General features: G+C 57.9%; 1 protein-coding gene across 1 annotated transcript in view; it reads left to right on the top strand.

The window, feature by feature from the left end:
* The first annotated feature begins 1,887 nt into the window (after positions 1–1,887).
* COL18A1 (collagen type XVIII alpha 1 chain) overlaps positions 1,888–24,689 on the top strand; it is a 43,197-nt gene continuing 20,395 nt past the window's right edge. The window contains exons 1-2 of the mRNA XM_068407269.1: positions 1,888–1,935; positions 2,559–2,626. Coding sequence (XP_068263370.1) covers positions 1,925–1,935; positions 2,559–2,626 — 79 coding nt within the window. The 5' untranslated portion in view covers positions 1,888–1,924. The remainder of the gene's footprint in view (positions 1,936–2,558; positions 2,627–24,689) is intronic.

The raw sequence follows: 24,689 nt of genomic DNA, 5'->3' as shown, positions 1-24,689 counted from the left end.
GCCGGGCCAGGCAGAACCCGGAGGTGCAGCGAGGAGGAAGTTGGGGCTGTGAAGCAGCTCCACATTCACCTGCACCTCGGCGCTCGCAGCACCCAGAGATAACATCTCTGCTCTCGGTGAAGCGCCGGCTGCGTCACTGAGTAGGAAGGTCCGGGCAGGCGGTCAGGGTAGCCCCAACCAGGTTTGCACCTCCTGGCCCACGCGGCGCTGATAACGACAGGAAGGGCCAGCACCGCGTTTCCCAGCTGAGCTAGAGCAACGCCTGGAGCGGCCACCCCGGAGCTGCCCATGGCCTCTCCCACTCCCCAGGAGCGTTTACCCACCTGCTCCCATCAAGCCCATTAAAAGCCGGCTTACTTTGAAGAGACTGCTGCTATTGCGGAGGATCATTTTCTGTTTTCAAGGAGATTTTTCCAAGCACCATCCTTGCCCCAGGACTCTCCTCCCACTTGCTCCATGCTCTCCAGGCCCAGAGCCATCATGACTCCTCCTGCAGCCCATCCACCCCTCCAAAAACCCTGCACGAAATGGCAGCCCGGTGACTCAGGGCTGCCACGTGTTGCCTTTTGTGCAGCTCAGGTACTCGGGTAACGCACATCAACATCTACCTGGAGGAAAGGAATCCAGCTGCGGGAGAAGAAAGGGGCAGTAAATCACTCAGCATCCAGCCGTGAAAGTGTAAATTTAACAGTCCCGACCACGTGAAATCATTCTGCACCCAAACAAAAGGCAGCTTCGGTGTCTATTCATCGCCCCCAGACTGGGGTCGTGCCGAGGGGCTGCCTGCCTTTAGCTCCGTGGTGCAAGGCACAGTTAAAAAGATTTATAGCTAGAAGACGAATAGCGATAGCTTGCACCTCTGCGACCACAGAGCCGAGCAGCTGGATGTCATGGTTTATTCTGCTAGATCCAAACCGTGGCTCAGACTAAACACCGCCTCTGCCATCAGTGAATCACTTCTAGATCCCCTGGAAGTTTCCAGGGCTTGGATTTCAGAAGCTTGCTGCTGCGGGGTACTAAAATGCTGTGGAAGACAAAGCAAGGTGTGGCAGGTTTCGTGGGGATTATCCTGCCCTCCACGGGGCTGGGGCTGGAGGGAGATGAAAGGTGGGGTAAGGGGAGGTGGTGAGAGTGGGTGGCAGCACCAGCTTTAACTCCTTTCCCTGCACGGGAAGGATGAAGTGGAGTGCGCTGCCGCTCGGCCTCTGGCACTCCAGCCCCCAGCAAGGGCTGTCCTGGGTGGGTGCCCGGGGACCCCCAGGCCGCCCATCCTGCTGGGCTGGGCCAGGTTCATCTATGAACAGCCAGAGCGGCACGGGAGGCTAGTGGGGTTCCCCAGCCCCCCACACGCAGTGGGGCTGCTGGGGTAGGGAAGGGCCAGGAGAGGAGGGCATGGGGTGCCCGGGTGGGAGCACCCTTCCCTGCTTGGTGCCCCCAGGACTCGGACAGGGGAGAGGAGAGGGAATGAGCTCAGCTCGCTGATTCACCCCCTCCTCCCAGAGCAGGCCTGGCCTGCAAGCCGAAATCCACGGCCTTGGTGGGGCAGGAGGTGCCAGGGCAGGTCCGGGCTGCCGGTGCCCTTTTGGGGGGGTGAGCGTGCTCCCCGGTGCCCCGCGGAGAGGGTGCTCCTCGGGGAGGGATGCTGCTGGGGGCGCCGGGCCGTGCCCCCCGCACACCGGCTGCGCGGGGGCCGGCGCAGAGCCCGGACGCCCCGGGGGGTGTCCCCGACCCCCTCCCGGCTGCAGGAGCCCCGCCGCGGTGCAAGCCCCGGGACCGAGGGCTGCGGGCGGGCTGAGGCCCGGCCCCGCCGTGCCCGCTCCACCGCCAGCCCCTCCCAGTCCCGTCCCTCCCCGTCCCTCCCCTCGCCGCCCCCCGGGCCGCGCCGAGCCGCGCCGAGCCGCGCTGCCGGCACCGAGCGGGCACCATGCGCCCAAGGTGAGCGACGGGGCCGGGGGTCTGCGGGTGCCGGGAGCCCGGAGCCGCCGGGGCTGGGGGGCACCAGTGGCGCGGGGACTCCGGAGCCGCCGGAGCTTGGGGGTACCGGTAGCGCGGGGACCCCGGAGCCGCCGGGGCTTCGGGGGTACCGGTAGCGCGGGGACCCCGGAGCCGCCGGGGCTGTGGGGCTCATCGGGACCCCGGTGCACCGGGACTCCGGAGCCGCCTGGCCTTGGGAGTACTGGTACGGTGGGAACACTGAAGCCGCCGGGGCTGGGGGGCACCGGTGTACTGTGGGGGGACCCCGGGAGTACTGGTACTGCAGGGACCCCAGAGCCACCGGGGCTGGGGGGCACCGGTGTGCTGTGGGGGGACCCCGGGAGTACCGGTACTGCAGGGACCCCGGAGCCACCGGGGCTGGGGTTTACCGAGACTCTGGTGCAACGGTGCCACCGAGGCTGTGGGGCACCGGTATGTCATGGGGACCCCCGAGCTGCTGGGGCACCCTGGGGCTGCAGGAGTGGGGGGCCTGGGGCGGTCCGTCCAGGGGCTGCCGGGCGAGGGGCAGCCCGGAGCCGGCGGGAGCGGGGGTAACCTCTTGTTCTCTCCTTCCCTTCCTGCAGGTGCCCCCCACGGCGGCTGCTGCTCGGGCTCTTTGTCCTTCTGGTCCCCGCTGCTTCCCAGGAGACGGGTAACATGCGCGGGATGATGGGGAGAGGGTGTCCCTGCCTCCATGCCCGGGGTTCTGGACCCCCTTCCTGTCCTGAAGCCCCCTGTCCCCTGGGATGCGGTGTGAATACAGCCCTGCTCCCCAGCAGGCGTGGGGTTGCGTCTCCTCTTGGGGCGAATGCTGTGCCCAGTCCGTGGTCCCCAAAATGAAGGGTAATACGGGGAGTTTTGCCCCACGCACCTCTTCAATGGCCACATTCCTCATGGCTGCTGGGGCTGGCAGGGTTGGGGTCCCGTGCACCCTATCTCATCAATAGGGCAGTGGGGAAGGATGCTGGGGAAACGCTGTGCTGGGCAACCCTTGAGAGAGATGCCTGGCTGCAGCATGCTTGGAGGCTTTACAGGAGTGAGAGTGGCTTGTCTGGAGCACTCCGGGTGTGGGACAGACGGGATGGTGTTGCCCCAAAAGTGGCTGTGCTCCATGTGTCAGCGGTTTCTGCCGCGCCTGCAGAAGTCCTTCCTGTGACTGCGTGTCCTTGGAAGTGTTGCGAGCGATAGGAAACCTCGCGTGCGTGCCCCAGGGGTGCAACACCTCCCACGCCGCTCACCGGCTTTCCCCTGCCTTCGGGGCTCTGCCAAACAACCCGCTCACCTCGCTCCCAAGCTGCTCTTGCCCTGGGAGAGGGGAATTTGGTGCTGACTCAGCTTTCCAGCCCTTCTTTCCCCACGGGACACGCGAGCCGGTTCTCCCGCTGCCTGAGTGCACGAGCTGCCTATTTTCTTGGTGAACTTCACCTCTCTGCCGGCTGCCAGGCCGGTTGAAAGCCCTCCTCCTGGTCTCTGGATGCGTGCCCAGCAGCGAGGCGGCACACACAGGGAGCTCCCGACCCCACTTGTGGCCCAGGAACCTTGTTTTCAAAAGCAGCTGAGCTGCAAGCGATGATCCAAAACTGCGCGAGGGTGGCTTTTCTCCGGGGTGATGTTCTGCTTGTCTTCTGCTTTTGCTGAGCGTTGTCAGCTTGCTGGCACGTTACGAGGCATGGCTGGTGCCCCTCTCTGTCATCGCAGGCTGAGCGAGACGTGTCGGTAAGTGGCTGCCCCAGGTACAGGTGAGCTGGAAGTCAGACAGGCGCTGGGCCGTGAAATCGGTGGATTATTTACTGGAGCAAGGCTTCGTGTCATCTAGGAACAGCTCCGGCACGGCTGCGCGGAGGCTGGCTCCGCTGGCAGCTGGGTCGCGTTGTGGAGGGGACGAGAGCGGCCTGGGCGGTGGGGATGCCCAGCCCTCCCAGAGCGTGTCTGGGAACACTTGGAGAAGCCCTCAAAGTGCCCCGGGGGTGGGTTTGTGACGCTGCTTTCCGTGGCGTGGGTGCCTCCCTGGGGACTGCGGGAACAAAGCTCCCCTTGGAGGTCTTCAGAGCTGGGAACATCATTCCCATTTGAAACCCTGAATTGACTATTTTAGGTCCCTGGAGACCATCCAGCATGGCCGAACTGAGCTGGAGGGCCGGGAGCCGCTTTAACAGCAGTTACTCAGAGCTATTCGTGCCCTTTCCACCCCGCTCTCTGCCGGCATCCTGGTTCCCGGCACGGTGTTGGGCACTCAGGGCTGGCCGGGACCCTTTGCCAAGCTGAAGCTGCAACCCCCCAACTGTGAGCAACCATGCCGGGGGACCCCAAGGAGGTTTCACGTGGCGCACAGAGGGGTTGAACGTTGGGGGAGCACCGCCGGCACCGGTCACGGCTGGCAGGGAGGTGCCCGTTTCACCCAGCTGACTTGGCCATCTCCCAAAGGCAGGCTGGGAATCGGGTTTGAAAAGAATTTGCAAGCGGGGGGGTGGGGCTTTTTTTTTTTATTTCTTTCTTTCTTTTTTTTTTTTTTTTTTTTTCCTTCTCTTGGTTCAATGTCCAAGGACTGCAGGGCCTGTTCTGCCAGCCCTCCTTTGTGATGGCTCCTGGGGAATGTTTGCTCTGAAGGCCGTCCTGGCATGGAGATAACCTTTCTGTTTATCTGCCTGCCTTGCAAATTTAGGGGCTTTGCTGCCCAGAGCTGGGCTTACCTCTTATCGACAGATCTCTGGGATTCCTCAGCAAGGGCACGTAGCTGTACCGGGGATGGGGATGCTGCAGGGATGCTGCTGTGGGATGGGTCCTGAGAGCACGGGGGAATCAGGGCATGCGTAGGGCTGTGGGTGTCCCCTGCGCACAGGGCAGCGGCCCAGGCTGTGTTGGATGCTGAGGAAGGCCCCATTCCCAGGAGAGGTGACAGCCCTGGGACAGGTCCCTGGAGATGGGGGATCCCCACCATTCGGGGTTTACCAAGCTGGCCAGGGTTGCCCCAGTCTGGTGGTGGAGGCGGCCTGACTTCATTCATTTTCTCTTGCACTGAGTTTCTCTGCATCAATTTGGGGCTGGGATGGGTTGGTCCATCAAGGTCTTGGCTGGTGATGATGAGGAGATGCAGGCAGCACCTGGGAAGCTGAGCTGCCTCCTCTCGCTGTTAAATACAGCAGGTGCCGGAGCTGCTTGCTGCTGGCATAGAGGCTCGTGGCTGATTTTATTATCCATCTTCAATGGCTTGTCGGTCTCAACGGCTGGGGTTCCTTGCAAGCATGTGCCCTCAGAGATGAAACAGGTGCTGTGCAAAGCGATTTACAGCCCGTGACATAACGGCTTTGGCATCGGTGCCTGGGGCTTTTTGACAGATGGATTGGAGCTTTCGCAAACATTATTTTAAGAATTTCTTCTAAAGATTAGGAGAAGGGCTGTGGGGAATTGGCCACGGGCAGCACCCACCAGCATGGATTCAGCTTGGGGACAGTTGGCGCCTCTCGGCTCCAACAGCATCCTTTGGCTGCTGAGGCCCTTGGGATGGGCTGGAGCAACTGGGGAGGATGCTGTGCTCGGGAGGCTCTGTGGGCTCTTCATCTCCTTATCAGCTGGCGGGACTTATGTTTGCAAAACCTTATCTAAACCGCCGCTGTCTGCCGTGGGAGCTGGTGGGGAGGGAGAGCCGCTCTGAGCTTCTGGCAGCTGGAAGGAGCCAAGCCTGTGGTCGTCTCCCTGCAGCGTCGCTGGATGCTCCTGGGGCTCCTCGTCCATCCCCGGGCAGATGGATCCCATCCCTCCTGCCTGTCCCAAGGAGGAGGCAGCAGAGATGAAGCAGCCCCGCTCGGATGGCACTTTGGGGCTGGAAACTCAGTTTAAAAAGAGACCGAGTAGCCCTGCAGAGTGGCTGCGCTCCCAAGCTGGAATTTCCTTCACTTCCCTTGATGCAAGCAACCTTTTCAAGCCCCTCTCCTAATTTTCTCCGTGCTTTTGCAGCTCCGGACCTGGACTCAGTCCATCCCCAGCATCCTTCGCCCAGAGCTCCGATGCAATTTTGGGTTTCCATGTGGGGAAAGGGAGCTCAGCCCGGGTCTCTCCTGGCCCTGCGTGGCTCCCCGCAGGCATGCATCCCCAGGAGGACAGAGAGCCGAGCTCCTTTTCCCCGGGGCCACTGGAAGATCCTGCACACACACTACCAGTTCCCGGAGAACTGAGGTTTCTGCTCTGAATAGCAGCCTCTTTGTGACATTGCTTCTTATTTATTTTGGCCTGCAGCTGGAATAACGTCTTCTTACAGTGTTTAGGTCAATACAATTTGAGTGCTGTTAAATAGCAAACCTTGGAGAAGACAGAGGAACACATTTTGCAATCCTGTTTCAAGAGTTATCACATGGCTTAAAAAAAAATCCCCAAGCAGATAACTGTGCTGCTGGGAAAGAGTCTTTTCTGTAGTAGGGGGATGTCACCACTGCTTTTTAAGGAGGCAGGAGCGTGTGGAGCAGAGAGCGAGCACAGGGGGTGAGGACTGATCTGAAGCTGCAACCTCCCATGAATGTGGAGCCTGCAGAGGATGCTGAGGACCCGGGCACACAGGCAGCACAGCTGCCACTGTTTGCAAATCTGAGGGGTGTCTGGTGGAGCAGAGGTCTGTCCTTGGTCCTTCGGGATTGTGAGGGAGGGCTGTCCTCACCCCAGCTTGTCCCGTGGGATGCCGCTGTTGCGTCCTCTGGCATGTCTAGGGCTTGTCGCAGCGGCTCTAGGAGGAAGCTTCCAGGCACATGGGGCAACCTACTTTTCTACGCAAGCCCAAGGTGTCTCGCCCTCATGCGTCTGCAGTCTTACTAATTTACCTGTTCTTGCTTTATCGTAGAGTAACTGAATGCTTTGGGTTGGAAGGGACCTTTGAAGATCACCTAGTCCAACTCCCCTGCCATGGGCAGGGACATCGTGCAGTAGACAGGTTGCTCAAAGCCCTGTCTAACCTGACCTTGAATGCTTTCAGTGATGGGGCATCCACAGCTTCTCCGGGCAACCTGTTCCTGTGTCTCACCACCCTCATCGTAAAAAAATTTCTTCCTTACGTCCAACTTAAACCTACCATCTTTGTTTAAAACCGTTGCCCCATGTCATGTCACTACAGGCCTTATAAGCTTCTTTTAAGTACTGAAAGGCTGCAATAAGGTCTCCCTGGAGCCTTCTCTTCTCCAGGCTGAACAACCCCAACTCTCTCAGCCTGTCTTCATAGGAGAGGTGCTCCAGCCCTCTGATCATTTTCGTGGCCTCCTCTGGACCTGCTCCAACAGGTCCGTGGCTTTCTTGTGCTGGGGACGATGGACCCGCACACAGTGCTCCAGGTAGGGTCTCAGGAGAGCGGAGTAGAGGAGGAGAATCACCTCCCTTGACCTGCTGGCCATGCTTTCTACCTGCTCCCACTCTGGTTTGTGGTCTTGGTTTAGGCTACCTCACCATGAACACACCCTCTTCCTTCCGAGCACTGCCTAGAGGATGGGGATCTGGGGTTCTCATTGCCCAGCTGCGTGGGAAGCCCCACGGTCCATGCTGGTGTGCGGCTCAACAGTGCGTTCTTCCTGCGCTGGCGTCCTCATGTTTCTCACCTAGGCTCCCTCCCGCTGCCTCGAGAGACAGTCTGAGCTTGAGGCTGCTTTGCAGAGGGCAACATCTCTGGGAGGATGCATGGAGATAGGGAGCTGGAGGAGAAGGAGGAGGGACAGAGCCGTGTGAACTGCTCGCGGGGGGCTCCAGGGGCTGCCTCACAGCTTTGCAGGTGAGGGCTTGCCTACACCTTGCTGCTCCTGCTGTTGTCAGGCGTGCGCGGTGCTGGCTTCTCTCCCGCACCGATCTGGTCTGCAGCGACTGCTACGGATGATGGTCTAAGCCCTGAAATAACAATCCCAGCAAGTGCACTGTGTCTCTTCCAAGCTCTGATAGTTTACCAAGAAAAGAATTAATTCTGGCATTTCAGTAGAGAGTTCAAAGCGCTGAAGGAGACATCTGGGATTAAGTATCGGATGTATATCAGCAGCCCAGAGGTATGGGATTAATAAAGCATTTTAACGATCTTCTAGCGTATCTGATGACATTTGAGGAAGCATTGACGATGAATCCTTTCCAAGAGCGTCCTGCACATCTCTCTGGCTATGTATGCAGCCTGGAGGCAGCATCTTCTGCAACGGATGGGGGAACCAGTGCTGGGCTCCGCCTCACCCCATCGCTCCATCTCTTCTCTGCTGTCTGTGGGGTGCTCTCACTGTCTCTCCTGTCCTCCAGCCACGTTCCCATCCCTTGGATACCAATGTGCATGGAGCAGCGGTGCTGCTGCCCTCTGGGAAGATGTACCCTGTCCTGCTGTGAGCACATGCACAAAAGAGACACTGATGGGTGGGAGTTGGTGGAGAAGAAACTTGCAACGGTGTTGGCTGGCACTAAATCCCCTTGAATATCAGGAGTGGGAGAAAGTCCCTGACTTTATGGATGGAGGAAAGTATGTGGTAGCAGCACGTGTGTAGTTTTTGGCTTTTAATGTGGGACTTGATTAGCTTAGAGAGTTTGTTGCCAAAGTTATAATTGAAGCAAGAGCTAAACGGGGTTAGAAAGTGGTTTGGACATTTGTACAGCTAATGGGGGCTTCCGGCATTGCCTTAATGTGGATTTGGAACCACTGGGAGAACCGTGAGAGCGGAGGCTGTGGGTGTAGGGAGAGCTGGAGCGGGCTCGAGGGCAAAAACGGGTGGTGTCGGGTGGGAGTAAGTGAAGAGCGGAGAGGGAAATATGTGGCAGGGGGGAACCAGCAGAGCCTGGGAAACTTGTGGCTAATACCCTCTGGGTGACGTTCGTCCAGATTTGGGTTAATGCAGAGTTGCTCAGACACTTGCGAGGCTGTCTCCTGTGGAAGCTTGGCTCCGCTATTAACGAGCGAGAAGCCTTTGTTAAAGAGAAAGCCACTGGGTATCTTCTTGTGATGCTGCAGCCTGATGTCCCGCATCCCTCCCGGTCACCGGGAGCAGGGTTGCCTGTGGGGTGGGTGGCAGCTCGGCAGCACAGCCGGTGGGTTGCTTCGGCGGTGCCGGGTGTGTTCGCCGGCTCTGCCCGCGTAATTGCACGTCTCAGCATCGTTCAGCGTGTTCTCTGTTTCTCAGCTCAATTTCCTTCGCCGCCGGCGTGTGCGAGAGCGGACGGCGGGCCAAACAACCTCAGTGGCCTCGAGGCGTGAGCGCAATTAATAAACCCTTTGGAGGTGAAGGGATGATTCCTGCAAGCCAAAGGTGGGGTGGCTTTTGCCTGCCATCAAGTGCTGGGGGCTGAGAGGGAGCAGGAACCCACCCCTCCCCAGGGCCATGGGATGGGGCTGCTCCGGGGAGAAGGCTCCGGAGACTCGCTGTGCTCCCGGCTCTGACCGGCAGCGCCGTTTGGCAGGAGCATCCCCAGTCAGGGGCTTTCGCAGCGAGCAACATCTGGTCCGGAACATCCCGTGTCTGCTGGTTTTCAGTTGAAAAGGTTGCTTTTGTGGAATTTTTATTGCTTTTTTTTGGCATCGCTTCCCAACCCTTTTCTAAGATGGAAATTGGTCATTAGTGCATTTTATTGTATTTTTATTTTATTCCCAAGCTCGGTCTGCTGGTTTCTTCCTCCCTGGGGACTGGAAGATCTGACTGTTCCTCTGACCCTGTCCCCAGGTTGTGGGAGGCTGTTTGAACAGCCTGGGGTGGGAATAGCAGCCAGGGCACCTGGATTCTACCCACTATCACCATCCCCATGCTCTTCCCACCATCGCTGCTAGCATAAATCTCCATCAGCCCGACAGCCCTTGAAGCTATCTCTGATTTTATAATCATAAGTAAGCCACCTGCCTCCCCTCCCATAAATGCTGTAGTCAAACAAATTATTTTTTTTCCACCCTCTTCATTAGTCTGTAACTTAATTGAGTTGGGGATTGTTGACTTTTGGATAAACGGCACCTTTTTGATAACCCCAGATAAGCTGGCAATGTTCACTGCCTGCGCCCGTGCTGCGGATGGTGGCCCGGGTCCCATCCGCTTTCCTTCCAGCCCGGCGGCGTTCCCAGCCGAGGCAGTGCTGCGCCGGACTGCGTCTCCCGGGGAGGCAGGCCAAGGAGGTCCGCATTTGATGGGTGCACGAGGCTTCGGCCATCGCTCCTGCTGGTGGGTCCCAGTCTGTGGCTGCTGGCTCAGGGGCTCCGTGTTCGTTCTGGTTTACAAGAGGCTGTAATTTATTAAACAGGCGGCAATGCGAGATCAGGGAAGGCAAGGGGGTTGCTGAAAGCTAAGGTTGCGTGCAAGTCAGGGTAGCAAGGCACCCACCAGTGTGTGAGGGTGAAGGTGAAATGGCATCTTGTCTTGCTCTAAACCATCTCCCTGGTGTGGGAAGGCATCTTTTTGGCTCGCTTCTTCCCCTCTGGCCCTGAACTGCTCTCCAGAGGGGCCCGAACCCTCATCTCGGGGAAACCTTGGCAGGGGGCTGGGTATGGATCGAGATCCTGGGCTCAGTCTCAGTGGTGAGTGCTTGCACAGCCAGCCTGGTCTGGGGATGGCAGCCACTCCTGAGGTTCCTCGCCAAACCCCAGCACAGGGTCATCTCCCCACTCCCTCCTGGGGAGCTCCCCTAGGACACCTGCCCGTTCTCCGCATCATCCCCAGGGTTGAGGTACCTGTAGCCCCTGTCCCTTCCTCCCTTCAGGCAGGGGGCTGTGCTGTGGCAAGGGGGATGGGCTTACCCACACTTGGGACCCATGGGTGACAGAGAGCCTCAGGACACCTCGTGTTACCCTCTTCCTGATGCCAGCATCTCCTCAGCTGGGTCCTGAAACAGGTGAAGGGCTTGTAGTGGCTACTCTCCCACGTGCCAGGACCGTAAGCCTTCAATCCAGCATTCATTAGCGCGTGCTTGTGATTAATAACCGCCTGCCTTGCTCACGAGATGAATTCACGCTCTGCTACTGAGCGCCAAGTCGTTCGCCCCTGGGAGAGGACAGGCGCTCTCGGAGCCAGGAAGCCCCATGTTTTGTAAGGAGATTACCTCCTGCTGCGTCGCGAGTGGGGTTTCCCTCCCCAGAGCCCTGGCGTGGAGCACACAGCATGGCCATCGCCCACCCGGGAGATGCCAGCACCGGCGAGTCTGCCGGAGAGGCCTGGGGTTTTTGGCTTTTAACGTAGGACTTGATTAACCGTTTGTTGTTTCTGGAGCTGCTTCAGGGACCTCTGCACCCAGGGCTTGCTGCTAAATCTCTGTGCGGGGACATGCCCAGCACTCCAGCCCCCAAGGGCATCCTTGGGGTGCGGGGAAGCGGGGTCTGGCCCCTCAGGAGTGAGTGCCACAGCCCTGTGGTGAGCCTGGAAAGCGGCAGTCACAGGGCCACTCCTGGCAGAAGGGCGAGCTGTCCCTGTGCGTCCCCATCCTATGACCGTGCTCAGGCTGGCCTCTTGCCTGCCAAAGCCCCTGGAAGGCTGGAGGCCCGGCCGGGGATTTGCTCTCTGGGTGGCTTTGTGCAGGGATAGTTTGCATTGGGTAATGCCCCTGGGGCAGAGGACAGTGGCACCGTCAGGGCGAGCCGCTGTCCTCTGGGTGACCTGTCCTGTATTTCCTCGGGGTGGGTGGCGAAAGGGGAAGCTGTGGGTTTTAGATTTTGGCATCATGAAGAGAAAAGATTCCTGGAGCAAGTCCAGAGGAGGCCATGAAGATGATCAGAGGGCTGGAGCACCTCTCCTACGAAGACAGGCTGAGAGAGTTGGGGCTGTTCAGCCTGGAGAAGAGAAGGCTCCGGGAAGACCTTCTAGCAGCCTTCCAGAACCTGAATGGGCTACAGGAAAGCTGGAGAGGGACTTTTGACAAGGGCTTGGAGTGATAGGACGAGGGGGAATGGTTTTAAACTGAAAGAGGGGAGATTTAGATGAGACATTAGGAAGAGATTCTTTCCTGTGAGGGTGGTGAGACACTGGCCCAGGTTGCCCAGAGAAGCTGTGGCTGCCCCCTCCCTGGCAGTGTTCAAGGCCAGATTGGATGGGGCTTTGAGCAACCTGGTCTAGTGGAAGGTGTTCCTGCCCGTGGCAGGGGGGTTGGAACTAGATGATCTTTAAGGTCCCTTCCAACCCAAATCAGTCTGTGATTCTATGGTTCTAACCTCTTCCCACCAGGTACCCAGGGCACCATCTGATAAAAGCATGTAGGTTTTTATTTTAACAAGCTATTGCATCTTTCTGGTAGGGAGACAGAGCTGTTGGGCTGTGAAGGCAGAGGGAGTGAGGGTGACCCAGCATCCCCTCTGTGCGTGGTACCTGGTGGGCTGGGGTGGGCTTTCTCCATCGCTTTGCTCAGAAGGGCAGGAGGCAGAAGAGGTTTGGCACGTGGCATCCCCTGCGGCTACTGGATGGCTTGAGTGAGGATGCTGCTCGCCGAGATCAGCGTTTGATCTCGCAGGGACTACCCAGGGCTGGGTGGGAGGTCGTGGTGGCTGTAGTGTTGTCCCCTCCCAGCCAGGATGCAGGAGGGTGGTGGTCCTGGTTCCCACTGGGTCTGATCTAGCGTTGGAGCTCAGGGGCAGAGACATCGCTTGGTGCCAGCCTGCCCCAACTGCACCCAAGGGGATGGGTCTCCTGGCATCGTGCGAGGCTGGGATGCCACACTGGGTCCAGGTGGCCGCCGGCTGCTGCTGACCTTGGTGGCTCCTTCCCCAGCTTCTCCTCCTTGGGCTCAGCCGGAAGAGTTAACGAAACCATTGGAGAGGGGCCCCAGAGGCAACTGCTGGAGGTAATAATCATCTTTCGGCTCTTTTTTCTTTTCCCCTGCTAATTGCGGAGTTGACATGGTCCCCTCTCATGAAAGGCTCTTTTGTCGGCTGGGTTGCTGGGCAAAGCCCGGGCTTGGCAGCAGGTTGCAAGGCCCGGGTCCGTCTCCTGCACATCCCTCTCCGGCGGCAGGTAGTGAAATGGCTCTTTCAGCGCCAGCGATGTCCCTCCCTCCCTGGCTCCTATCTGAAAAAAACCCGACACAACTACAAAACCCCTCCTTTTAGCCAGCGGCGCCCGATTTTCACCCCGGTTCCACCTCGCGAGCGGAGGGAAAGGTCAGCCAGTCTAGACGCTAATCCGTCAAGTGTTGTATTTCTTCACCCGCGGGTGTCCTAGCAACAGGATTAATGCAGCGGTGTCAGGCAGACATTGGCTGGGTCCCGCTCCATCCCGGGCCGGTGGTCCGGATGCGTGCCGCTCCACATGGCCGGGCAGGGCAGGGGGAGAGGTGGGCTGGGCTCCGGGGACAACCCCAGCCCTGCTCCCTGCGCCTGCCCCAGGCTCTGCCAGCAGCTCCTGCTGGTGAGCTTCGGTCCAGTGGCGGGGAAATTCGGGGGACGGGTGATAAGAGGGTCATGGACGTTTTGGCTGGCCAGTGGCCATCCAGAGATGGGTGGGTCGGTGCTGAAGCATCTCTGCTGCCAGCACTGACATCAAGCCTGGTTTTGGGGAGCACTCTGGGAGATGCTCCGTAGCCAGGTACAGTCTGCCTGGTCACACCAGCTTTTCTGGGACCTTGGGACAGCCCGTGTCGCTGTAAATCCGACTCACGGTGGAAACTGGTCTCTCAGTACATCCCCTGCATCCCAATGCTCGCGTTTCCCAGTACCTCCCCAATGCTCTGGCTGTGCAAACAGTCGCTGGTACAGGGCTTGCTGTTAAGCTCTGGCATCTCTCTGGCCTTGGCGTGTTGCTGATGTAGTTTGGACTGCTGAACTGCAGTTGCACGAACACCAGTAAAAAAACAGTTTGCTTGGATAAGGAGTAAAAAGGTTTCCCATTTCTTTTGTTTTGCTGTTTAATCTTTTTATCTCACTGTTGCTGTTCAATCTCTCGATGACCCCCGTTTGCTTCTGAGTGTTGCTGGCGATGCTTCACTGCCCGTGTCTGGGTTCAGGGGTGCAGCTGGTGCCAGCGATGAACATGTGATGGGTGGTAGCCCAGTGGGTACCGCAGTGTTGGTGGTGCCAGCAGTTGGAGCCCCCCCGCATACGCAGACGTGGAGGCACGGGGCAGCTGCCCGCTGATAACATTGGCCCATTTTAATCTTTTAAGCCCTTCCTCTGCTTTCTCTGCGGCCCCTTCCGGGCTTTCTCCTGCCCTCCCTTCCTTGCAGAGGGGCCGGCAAGTGTTTCCGCTGCAAGCCGTGCAAGCCTTCGTCCCTTCCTTGCTACTCCCCCCATCCATTTGTGCTCAGATATCCCTGAAAAGGTGGGTGCAAAGCAACCTCCTCCAACCAAAAGCAGTTTAAAGAGCAAAATCTGGGTTTGATCTTTGCCATGTCGCTGCTCTGGCCAAGCAAGTGATGGAGAGGGTCCGGGGCCAGCTGGGTACCGACACAACCCTGGAGCTCCTCCATTTTTCAACATCCTTAAAAGCAAGGTGCTGGCCCGATGGCGGGGCTCAGCCCCGGAGATGCTGGAGCCTCCGTGCTCCGGCTGCCGGCTTTCCGCCCTGCAAGCGGCCACACGCTTTAATTAGGCGAGGGGCTGGCGGGGCTCCAGGGTGGGAGAAGGAGGGGGTTCGCTCCCCGCAAAGCCCAGCCAGGCCCTGCAGGGACAGGCTGGAGCTTGCCCGGAGTCCCGTAGCGTAGCTCCTTCTGCCTACGTGGGGTTTTTTTTTTAATCTGCAGCTGGGGTGGGTTAAGTGGGGTTTTAGGAGCGGTTTTGTTTCTCTTGGGTGCTTAAAACAACAACAAATAAAAATCCACCCTGGCAAAACAGGCCGGTGACGCTGCAAGGAAGGAAAGATGTTGCTCTGCTGATTTATGGGGGCTTTTTTTTTTTTATCTTTACAGGTCACTGCTAGCATTTGTGGAATTGGCCTTGCTGCAGGAAAAACTGGTTTCGAGGTTTCCCGTTAGGAAGAAACTTCTGCGATCGTGTAATTAAAACGCGGAAGAAAAAAACCCCAATAAATCCCAGAGCAGCTGGTTGTGGTTCTCGTAGCCGGGTCCCTGGGCAGCTGCCTGTGTCCCCTGCCTTGCCCTGTCCTTGTCTGTGCTGCCTGCAGCCCGTGGCAGAAAAAAAAAGCTTTTTTTTTTCCCTTTTTCTGGTCTCTCTGGCTCAAGTACCAGCCTGCAAAAGCAAAAAAAAGAAAATAATCTGCACTGTGACCACGGGAGTGTTTTAATCCATCTTGAGGCAGTTTCCAGTATTTTTTATCACCTTATCTGAGCTGGTGCTGACACCAGGCTGGACTTCTGATGGGCTGGGGAGGTTGGGACCGTGACTCCCCCATCCCATAAATGAGAAGTGATGGGTCCAACTCATCCCCATTACAGCCCCCTTCTAGCCAGGGAGTGCAGTGGGCAGCAGGGCAGTGGCTGCGTGCAGGGGCTCATCCTGGGGGTGCAGGGTCCCCAGGGATGGTGAGCTTTTTAGGAGGGAAGGAAAACTGTGCCTTCATGGGATTATTAATTTTTTTGCAGTTTGCTCTTTGCTGCCAGGCTGAGAAAGGACGCGGCACGTAGAAGTGGATATTTGGGATGCAGATAATTTTTCATACGGGGTGGTGATGGGTACTGCTCACTCAGGATGGGGAGAAAGACCCCCTGCTATTTGAGGCACCTTGAACCCCAACCGTGGTCATCTGGAGCAAAACCACCCCAAATAGCTTTGGTTTTTAGGGATGACTAAATGGAGGTCTCTGAATGACGTACCCCGTGCGGCTTGCCCAGCCTTTCCAGCCCGCCCCCCCTTTGAACCCTGTGGTATGTGAATTTTTGCTGGTGTCAGAGGGTCGGCGGCAGCAAAATCCCTCCCGGTTAAAGGGTGGGAATACCAGTGTGTGCAGCTTGGGATAATTACCAGTTGTCAGCAAAACAATAGTGGCATTGTAGGGCAGGAGCAAAGCGAAAGGGCCCCCTTCTTGAGCGTAATGTTACTTTTCTATTTATGTTGCCATAGTCTTTGCTGAGAAATGGCCCTATTCTCTCTAATCCTCCTCTTCAGGCATGCTTGCTGGGTTTTTTGTGTGGTTTGTTTTTTTTTTTTTTAACCCTTATCGTCCCAGAAAACAGCTTACAGGGACCCATCTCTGTGGCGCTGTGCCACCTGGCCATCCTCGGCCGATGACAGTGTGCCCATGGGCTGGCCAGCCTCGCTTTGGGATGCTGATGCTGGGGACAGTGCCCGGCCATGGCATCGTCCCCGAGCTCAGAACAGGGCAAACCTGCTCCTCAATCCTCATCTGTATGCGAGCAGGAGCCCAGTTTACACCTATCCTTGTTCTTGACATCTGTCGTGTTATAGATGGTCAACTCCGGTGCATTAAAGCGATTTATCGACGTCATATTTCGCCTTTAAAACCAAGTGATTTGTTGAAGAAGGGAATAATTGGTCAAAGGATGGCTTTTGTTCCCTGTCTCCTGCTTGTGCTGAGGACTTGTAGATCTCTCGCCCGGCATGTTCGGTTGTTGGTTGGAGAGGGAAGATGTGTTTTCTGGCCTTATCCAGGTCTTGTTGGGTTTCCCCAATGCTGAGGAAGCTTCTCTCCACTTGCGTGGAGCAGCAAAGTAGCCACCAACAACATCAACCTGTTTGACCTCTCTAATGTCCCCCTCCGGTGGTGCTTGGACTTTCTCAAACACCTGCATTTTGCTGCTTAAATACTTTCCATGCCAGTGGAGACACAGACTGTCATCCTGGTAGGGAGCAGGGCATTCAGCCTTGGCTGACATCACCTTGTCATCGCTCAACTTCATTTCAAGGTGTTCAACTGGTTTATTTTTTTTTTAGCACTGGGACATGTGCAGCTGGGTAAGTTCAAGGGCTGGATATCGCTTTCCTTGTTTAAGTGGCCACTCATCCAGGCTGCTAACAAAGGCATTAGATAGCTCAGACCCCAGCATTCATCCCCAAAAGGTCTGCTGGGCATCTCACCCCCTTGTTTCCCCCCACCTTGGGGGACCGACAGCCATGGTGAGGTCTGGCGTGAAGCAGACAGCCCTGGGATGGGATGCAGTGGGATGCGATGCCAAATCAGAATGGCCAAGATGGGCTGCCTGGCACAGAGGAAACTTTGGAAAGAGCAGGGAAATGATGCCAAAGTCAGCAGCACAGGCAAACTATTGTCTGAGGAGTGCAGAGAGGTGGAAGCATGGAGCAGACAAGGAGTCTTATTACAAGCACAGCCGGGGGCTTTGAGAGGCTCCAAGCTAAACAAAGTCCCCTGCGCTGCAGGGGGGCAACACTGACAAGATTGTGGCTGGTTAGACGAGCAGAAGATTGCAGCTGAAGTCCAAAAAAAAAAAAAAAACCCTCCTGGATCCTTCTTTTCCTTTCCATTCCCTAGCAAAACTGTTTTTCTTGCCACTTGGCCCAGCAGCAACCTGATGAGCTTGGATTTTGTTTGCTGTGAGCAGCACTGAGGATGAGGTTACTGAACTGCTGGGTGCGTTTCCCTCGCTGTAAACCTGCGGAGAGGCTCTGTAAACCATCCACAAGCTGTGGCAGTTGCCTCTAGCAGCAGCATGGACCAGCTAGCACCCAGCATCCCTGGCTCGCGGCGGATGCAGGATGGATGCTGTACCACAGGATGGATGCTGTACCACTCCATCATAGCTTCAGGTACTACTTTGTCTGGCAGCTGTTCTGTGTTTTGTATGTTGAATTGGGTTGTGTTTTAGCTGTGCTGGTGTTTCCCTCTGGGCTAAGGTCCTGAAAAACCGCTGGAAATGGGCAACTCCCAGCTTTTGCCATTCAGCCTTCAAAGCTGGTGCAGGGTTACCCTCCAGCAGCACTCCTTGACATCGGTGGCTTAACATCCTGGCACGGTGCAGTGCACAAGCATGGTTGAAGAGTGGGCAGGGTGTCCCACGGGCCCTTTCGCAGTCCCTCTTGGTGCCCAGCCCTCTCCATGGCTGGGAATATGCTCGCGGGAGCATATTCCTGCCTGATGTTTTGGGCTTCGTTGGCTTCTGTGCTGCGTGATGCTGGAAGACTTCATTTGAGCTCCAGGGAAGCGTACCCCGCCTGGGCAGCTTGTCCCTCCATTTCTCCACTTTGCTTTTTGCAAATGAGCAGGTTGAGATGGCATCGAGTAGCTCGTAAACCCTCCATCCCAGCCCTGATCTCCCCTCGTCCCACAGTACAGCATCCATCCCGTGGCACAGTATCCATCCACAAGCCAGGATGCCGGGTGCTTTGGTCTCCCTGTATTTCTAGATAAATAGATACCTGGGAATGTGGATGCGCTCCGCAGCCATGGACCCGCTCAGTTCCTCGCAGAGATGGGAACCGGCCCCGCCTCTCTGATAACTGTGTTAGCCCCCACTGCCTGCCCAGACGGTGGTCGCTGGTGCCGGACCCCTTGGCTGCGTGCTGGGGCAGGAATGCCAGGAACGCGATTGAAATTCTGGGCTTCCTGGGAGTGTGGCTCCCAGGCTGAGACGGGACCTTGGTGGGGGGTGAGAGGGGGGCTGACTCTTCCCCCTCTAAGGAGCAATTAGTCTGCAAGGTGATTTATTAACGCAGCGGAGGGTGAGTGAGGGGGTTGCATTCCTTCCCTCACCTCCCCTGCCTTATCTCCGGGCTGTCGGTCCGCCCGGGAGGGAGGCGAGTGATGGGAAGCAGAGCCGGTGGCAGAGCTGGTGGCCCCTGCAGAGGCAGAGCGGGGGGGACCAGTGGTGGGGCTGGGGGCTACAGGTCACACCAAGCTCATCTTGCATTTTAAAGACCTCCTTGCACTTTTAAATACCTCCCTTGTGTCTGGCTGTGCCTGGAGGTTGGTGGCCCTTCTCCACCATCCATCCCATGGGGTGGCCAGGGCACCTCATGGGGTGGCCAAAGTCACTCCAGCCCCAATTCCTTGTCCCCTCTGTGTTGTCCTCCTGCCCATGCAGATGGGGAAAAGGGGGACACCAGCATCTCTTGGCTGTGCCTTCTCCAGCTCGGGGTTCCTGGTCTTCGCCAGAGGGTAACAAATTCCAAGGCAAACTCGAGATGCCTTCAGTGAGACCTGCCCCTTGGTGTGCTGTTCCCTGGGGGCTTGACCCCCGCGGGTATTTTTAGCCACACTTGGAAGGACAGCTGTTTGCTTTGCGCTTTGCTCGCCCTGCGCTCTGACGTTGCCCACGTTATTTCCCACGAGGGCTGACAAAAATACTGCTTAGATGACTGGGGTGGATGCCCCGGCGCAGAGGGTGCCTCTGTCTCTGCTCAGTTCAGGAGCGGGAGGAGGATGCAGGTAACGGCAGGGGTCTGGGCACGGCCACGCTCCTTCCCCTTCAGCATTATTTGATGGCTCCTGGAGGCAGTCGTGACATTTTCACCGTTTATCTTATCGAGGAATTTGCTGGGAGGATGTTTCTGGCTCTCCATGAGTAAATGTTTAGGAACGCTGCGGTCCCGGGGGCTCGGTGGTGTTGCGCAGCTGGAGGAGGAGGGAAGCGCTGACCCGAAGGCAGGTCCCGGCAAACTGGCACCTGCATCATTTTTGGGGCCATGATGGGTGCCATCACTCACGCCAGCTTGGCCCCCACGCATCCTCATCCCCAGACCCTGCCTTCCCGTCTCCCTGGCTGAGCGCTTGGCCATGGGCCGGGTCCCACCGTCTCTCCCCAGGGGCTGTCTCCGCATGGGAGGTCAGAGGCTCGGGATGTGGCAATATCCTCGGCGCGCGTCTCAGTGAGGGCCTTTTAACTGTTGTTTGGGCTTTTAGATGAAGAACAGATTAAAATCCCAAACATCAGTAGGATTTATAGATACCATCTGCCGCTGACAGTTGCTGAATGTTTCTGCTCGGTGCACGAGTCCTCGCCTCCAGCATTTTGGCTGTGCCGGTGTCAAGGTTTCCTTCTCTCCTTCCCCAGCAGCATCCGTGGAAGGGGAGATGTATGGATGGGGCATCAGTGGCGCTCCCAAGCACTTGCTCTGCTGTGGCTTTGTTCCCTTTGGAGGTGGACGCTTTCTCGAGCCCCCTATGGCAATGTTGCCATTACTGGTAGTAACCTGGCAAGCTTTCGGCAAGCTGCTGAAGTGCCGGTGGGCTCTGGAAAGGTCGTGGGGCTGCGGTGTGTTTGCTTCCTGGGGCTGACGCCAGACAGGCTTCCTGCTACGTCCCAGGAAGCCATTTCATGGAGTAGCCCCCAATGCAATGCTGTGTGTGGGTTGGCGCAGCTGCTCCCAAGGGACTGGGGACATTTTTAGTGGTGGCCAAAAGCAAGAGGCAATTTGCAACTGTCCTGCCTGCGGGCTGAAGGAAGTTGGGGCTGGGCTTGGCAAACAGAAAATGGATAAAAATAGCCTGGTAATGGGCAAATTTGTTAATTAAAGCCCCTGATTGCTAAGGGAGGCTCCTTGGCAGCTGTGCCGTGGGGATGCTGTGAGCTCCATCCCTCCTTGGCTCCAGGGGCGCGTGGCTGGGCTGGGGGTGCCCTGGAGGGTCTTTCCCTCTGTGGCTCAATCTCTTGGCAGCGGGATCTGCATTGAAGCCCCTTTCAGTAGCTGCACTAAATCTTTTTGGGCTTAAGGCTTCTCACTCAGGGGACATCTCGGACCCAGGGTCCCCACCAGTTTGCAGAGACCTTCCCTTGACATGCGAGCAGTGGGAAGAAGGAAGGTGCAGGTCACAGCTCCCTGCGAAAACCAAAAACTTCTGCCGGTCCCTGCATGGACCTCGGTGACCTCAGGGCTAGTGGCCCGGATAGGCCACTGGGATGGGTGGTCACCCCTGATGGGGTGCAGCAAAATGGGTCTCCTGGGGGTGCTTCCATGCTCTGCTCAGCCTGAGGCTCCCTCTGCTGTCCGTCTGTCCATCTGTCTGTCCGTCTGTCCATCCATCTGTCTGTCTCTGCCTGCCCGGCTCTTACTGGGGTCCAGCCTTGGACTGTGGGTTGGGGTTTGCTGAGCTGGGCTGGGGCAGGGTCCCCGCCCCCTCCCAAAATGCTGTGGGGACAGCAACACGGAGCTGCCACCGGCGGGAGCTCAGGACGCGGGCTGGGGACACGGGGCACTCCGCGAAGGCCCATGTGTTCATGGCCACCGCCGTGGGCTGCTCCCGCAGGACGGGGACATGCATGGCCAGGTCGCTGAAACCCGCTCGCTCAGCCCCACTTTAGCCCCGAAGTGTAACTTTGTTATTCTCTAACCGCTGGTGGGATGCTGCAGGTCTGGAACCTGCTTGACAGGCTTGCTTTCCTCTTCCCCCCCCTCTTCCCCCTCCCTCTTCCCCCCCTCTTTCCCCCCTCTTTCTCCCCCCTCTTTTCCCCCCTCTTTCCCCCCCCCTCTTTTCCCCCCCCTCTTTCCCCCCCCTTTTTCCCCCCTCTTTTCCCCCCTCTTTCCCCCCTCTTTCCCCCCTCTTTTCCCCCCCTCTTTTCCCCCCCTCTTTCCTCCCCTCTTTTCCTCCCCCTCTTTTCCTCCCCCTCTTTTCCCTCCCTCTTTCCTCCCTCTTTCCCCCCTCTTTCCCCCCCCTTTTCCCCCCCTTCCCCCCCTCTTTTCCTCCCCCTCTTCCCCCCCTTCCCCCCCCTTCCCCCCCCTCTTTTCCCCCCCCTTTTCCGCCCCCCTTTTCCCCCCCCCTTTCCCCCCCCCTTTTCCACCCCCCTTTTCCCCCCCTCTTTCCCCCCCCTTCCCCCCCCTCTTTTCCCCCCCTCTTTCCCCCTCTTTCCCCCCTCTTTCCCCCCTCTTTCCCCCCTCTTTCCCCCCCTCTTTCCCCCCTCTTTTCCCCCCCTCTTTCCCCCCCCCTCTTTCCCCCCTCTTTCCCCCCTCTTCCCCCCTTTTCCCCCCCTCTTTCCCCCCCCCTTTTCCACCCCCCTTTTCCCCCCCTCTTTCCCCCCCCTTCCACCCCCTCTTTTCCCCCCCTCTTTTCCCCCCCCTCTTTCCCCCCTCTTTTCCCCCCCTCTTTCCCCCCCCCTCTTTCCCCCCCTCTTTCCCCCCTCTTTCCCCCCTCTTTCCCCCCCCTCTTTCCCCCTCTTTCCCCTCTCTCTTCCCCCCCAACTCTTTCCCCCCTCTTTCCCCCCTCTGTCCCCCCTCTTTCCCCCCTTTCCCCCCTCTTTCCCCCTCTTTCCCCCTCTTTCCCCCTCTTCCCTCCTCTTCCCCCCTTTTTCCCCCTTTTCTCTTCTGTCCTCTTTTTTCCCTCTTCTTTTCTCTTCCCCCCTCTTTTTTCCTCCCTTTTTTCTCATTTCCCCCCTCTCTTCCCCCCTTCTTCCCCCCTTTCCCCCTTCCCCCCTTCCCCCCTCTTTCCCCCTACTCCCCCTGCTCTTCCCCTCCCCTTACCCCCTCCTTACCCCCCCCTTACCCGCCCCTTACCCCCCCCTTCCTCCCCCCCTTCCTCCCCTCCTTCCTCCCCTCCTTCCTCCCCTCTTTCCCCCTCTTTCCCCCTCTTCCCCCTCTTTTCCCCTCTTCCCCCTCTTTTCCCCTCTTTCCCCTCTCTCTTCCCCCCTTCTCCCCTCTTCCCCTCCATCTTCCCCCTTCCCCCCTACTCTTCCCTCTTCCCCCCCAACTCTTTCCCCCCTCTTTCCCCCCTTTATCTTTTTCTCCTTCCCCCCCTCTCCCCCCCTTCCCCTGTCTTCTCCCCCCTTTTCCCACCTCTTTCTTTGCCCCCCCTCTCTCTCCCCTCACCTTCCCATCCCTGCCTCTTCCCCCCTTCCCCCTCTTCTCTTTTCCCCTCTCTCCTCCCCCCGCTTTACTTTTCTCTGGGGCAGGACTAAGCCCTCCCTGAGCAGGGCAGCCCTTTTTCCAGAGGGACCAGGCTGCGCCGGCAGATGCTGGACAGCAGCGGGAAGACGTAGCCAGCCTGTTCAGGAGGGAACTGGGACCAGCTTGAGGGTCCAATTTTGCTTTTAAAGTTAAGTGCAAGGTCACGATGAGCTTCCGGCAGCATCCCCTGGAGTGTGCAAAGTGCTTTTTGGGAGCCTTTAGCCTAGAGGAGGCTCAGGCAAGGGCTTTCTCCTGCCCTGCCAGCAAGCCAGCTGCCGTGGCTGCTCTTTGGGGAAATACTTCTCCAAAATATTTCACCAGCTGGTAGGTTGTTCCCTGACCCTTGCCTGGCTGCTTGGTCAGTGGCAGAGCTGGGCACGCTGGGTGGAGGTGCTCTAGTGCCACCAGGCCACCCTCCGAGTTCTTATTTTGGAAATCATGGGTCCCTTATTTTAGGATGCTCCAGCCCTTGGCTCCTTCCCCGGGAGCCGCTGGTGTGGAGGTGTGCAGTGAAATGAAGATCATTGACTTAACGAGGGCTGGCAGCGGCACCCCGCGCCAGAGGAGGTCCCGTGGGATTGCTGCTTTGCTCTGCTCCACTATCATGAGCTGCCTAATCCCAGCAGAGGGGAGAAAGGGGATTTTTTCTGGCTGGACATCGTGTCTTCACACGCTTGGGGCACCCCAGCATGGTGCCGCCGCCGAAACCCTCCTGGCTGAAATGAGGCAGCTCATCAGGGCTCGTGATGCTCCTGCCTGGCTCTGGGAGCTGCCTTGGGGATGCTGCACGGCTCTGTGGGGCTTGGATGGCATCCCCCCTGCAGGCTGTCACCCCACTTATCTCCCCCCAGTTTGGGGGAAAAGCTGTGGGAACACTGAGCTTTTCCGTCTGTCCTCCCCACCAGCTGGAGAGGAGCAGCAGTCACCAGCATCCCCCTCGGATGTGCCGGGGTGCAGGGCAGGTCCCGCACCCAGCTGGGACACCGCACCCTGGCCCCAGGGGAGCAGAGCCGGGCACAGCGGGGTCCCGTCTGAACACGCCAGGGCGGGTTGGCAAGCTGGCTCCTTTCATCAGGTTGATGGGAGCACATGAGCTTCGGGGGGGGCCGTATGGAAACTCTGACACAGGGACAAAAACACGTCCCGCGTTCGATTGGTCGCGGGCTGTTCCGCAACGCGCGCCCCTAACAGCATCAGTCATGGGGCAAGCCTGTTAGCAACGGCATCCTTGCCGTGCCAGCTACCATTTTAAGGGGAAAAACTCACCCATTTTGCTTAAAAAGTAGCGTGGGAAACGTTGCATGAAGTAAAATAGACATCTGAGCAGTCATTTCGGTGCTCGTACTAAATATTTTTAAGCTGGAGCATCAGGGGTGTTGCATCCCTTCCCGCTCCACATTGCGGGACCACGTTACCGCAGACAGCAGCTTTCCTGGTCGTGCAGCATCCTGGATAAGGGGAGCCAAAATTGTCACCTCCCCATCAATGTCCCTTCTCAGGGACACTTTTTGAGCCGCGAAGGTGACCTGCCTGGTGTCACAGCAAGAGCAGCGTGGCGGTGCGGTCCATGGCTGTGCATCATCCCCCCAGGGGACTCAGTGGTCCCCAGGAATGGGGGTCATCATCCCCGGAGCGGGGCAGCGCTGATGTGGGAAAATGGGCCAGATAAGTGGATTTGGGGGGATTTTGTTAAACTGAGGCAAAGAACAACTGGATTTTTTGGGGTGTGGGGGAGTACCGGCACTGCCCGGGGGAGATTTTCATCCCGGGCTTTCAGAAAACTTGAGTGCTCGAGGCTGCGATTGCTCAGACCTTCTGGCTTCGGGATGTCGCTGGCGCGTGATGCTCGTGGAGGAGGGGGATTGCAAGTGCTCCCCTCACCGTCCTGCGGCAGCACCTGGGGGGTCCTGGCCCTGTAACCAAGCCGGGAAAGCAGCTTAAAAGCACTTGACTTTTGGGACTTGTGTTTCCGGCCGGTGGAAATCTTGGAAATGTTTTCTGGGATTTTTTTTTTTCACTCCTTGTTCTGTTTTGCTCTGAGGTTATAACCTTTCCCTGAGACCTGGAGTGGGGGGAC

The sequence above is a fragment of the Nyctibius grandis genome, chromosome 9 (genome assembly GCF_013368605.1).
Source record: "Nyctibius grandis isolate bNycGra1 chromosome 9, bNycGra1.pri, whole genome shotgun sequence".
NCBI classification, from domain to species: Eukaryota; Metazoa; Chordata; class Aves; order Nyctibiiformes; family Nyctibiidae; genus Nyctibius; species Nyctibius grandis.
Note: the sequence above shows the minus strand (reverse complement) of the source record. Positions and strands in the feature narration are given on the sequence as shown.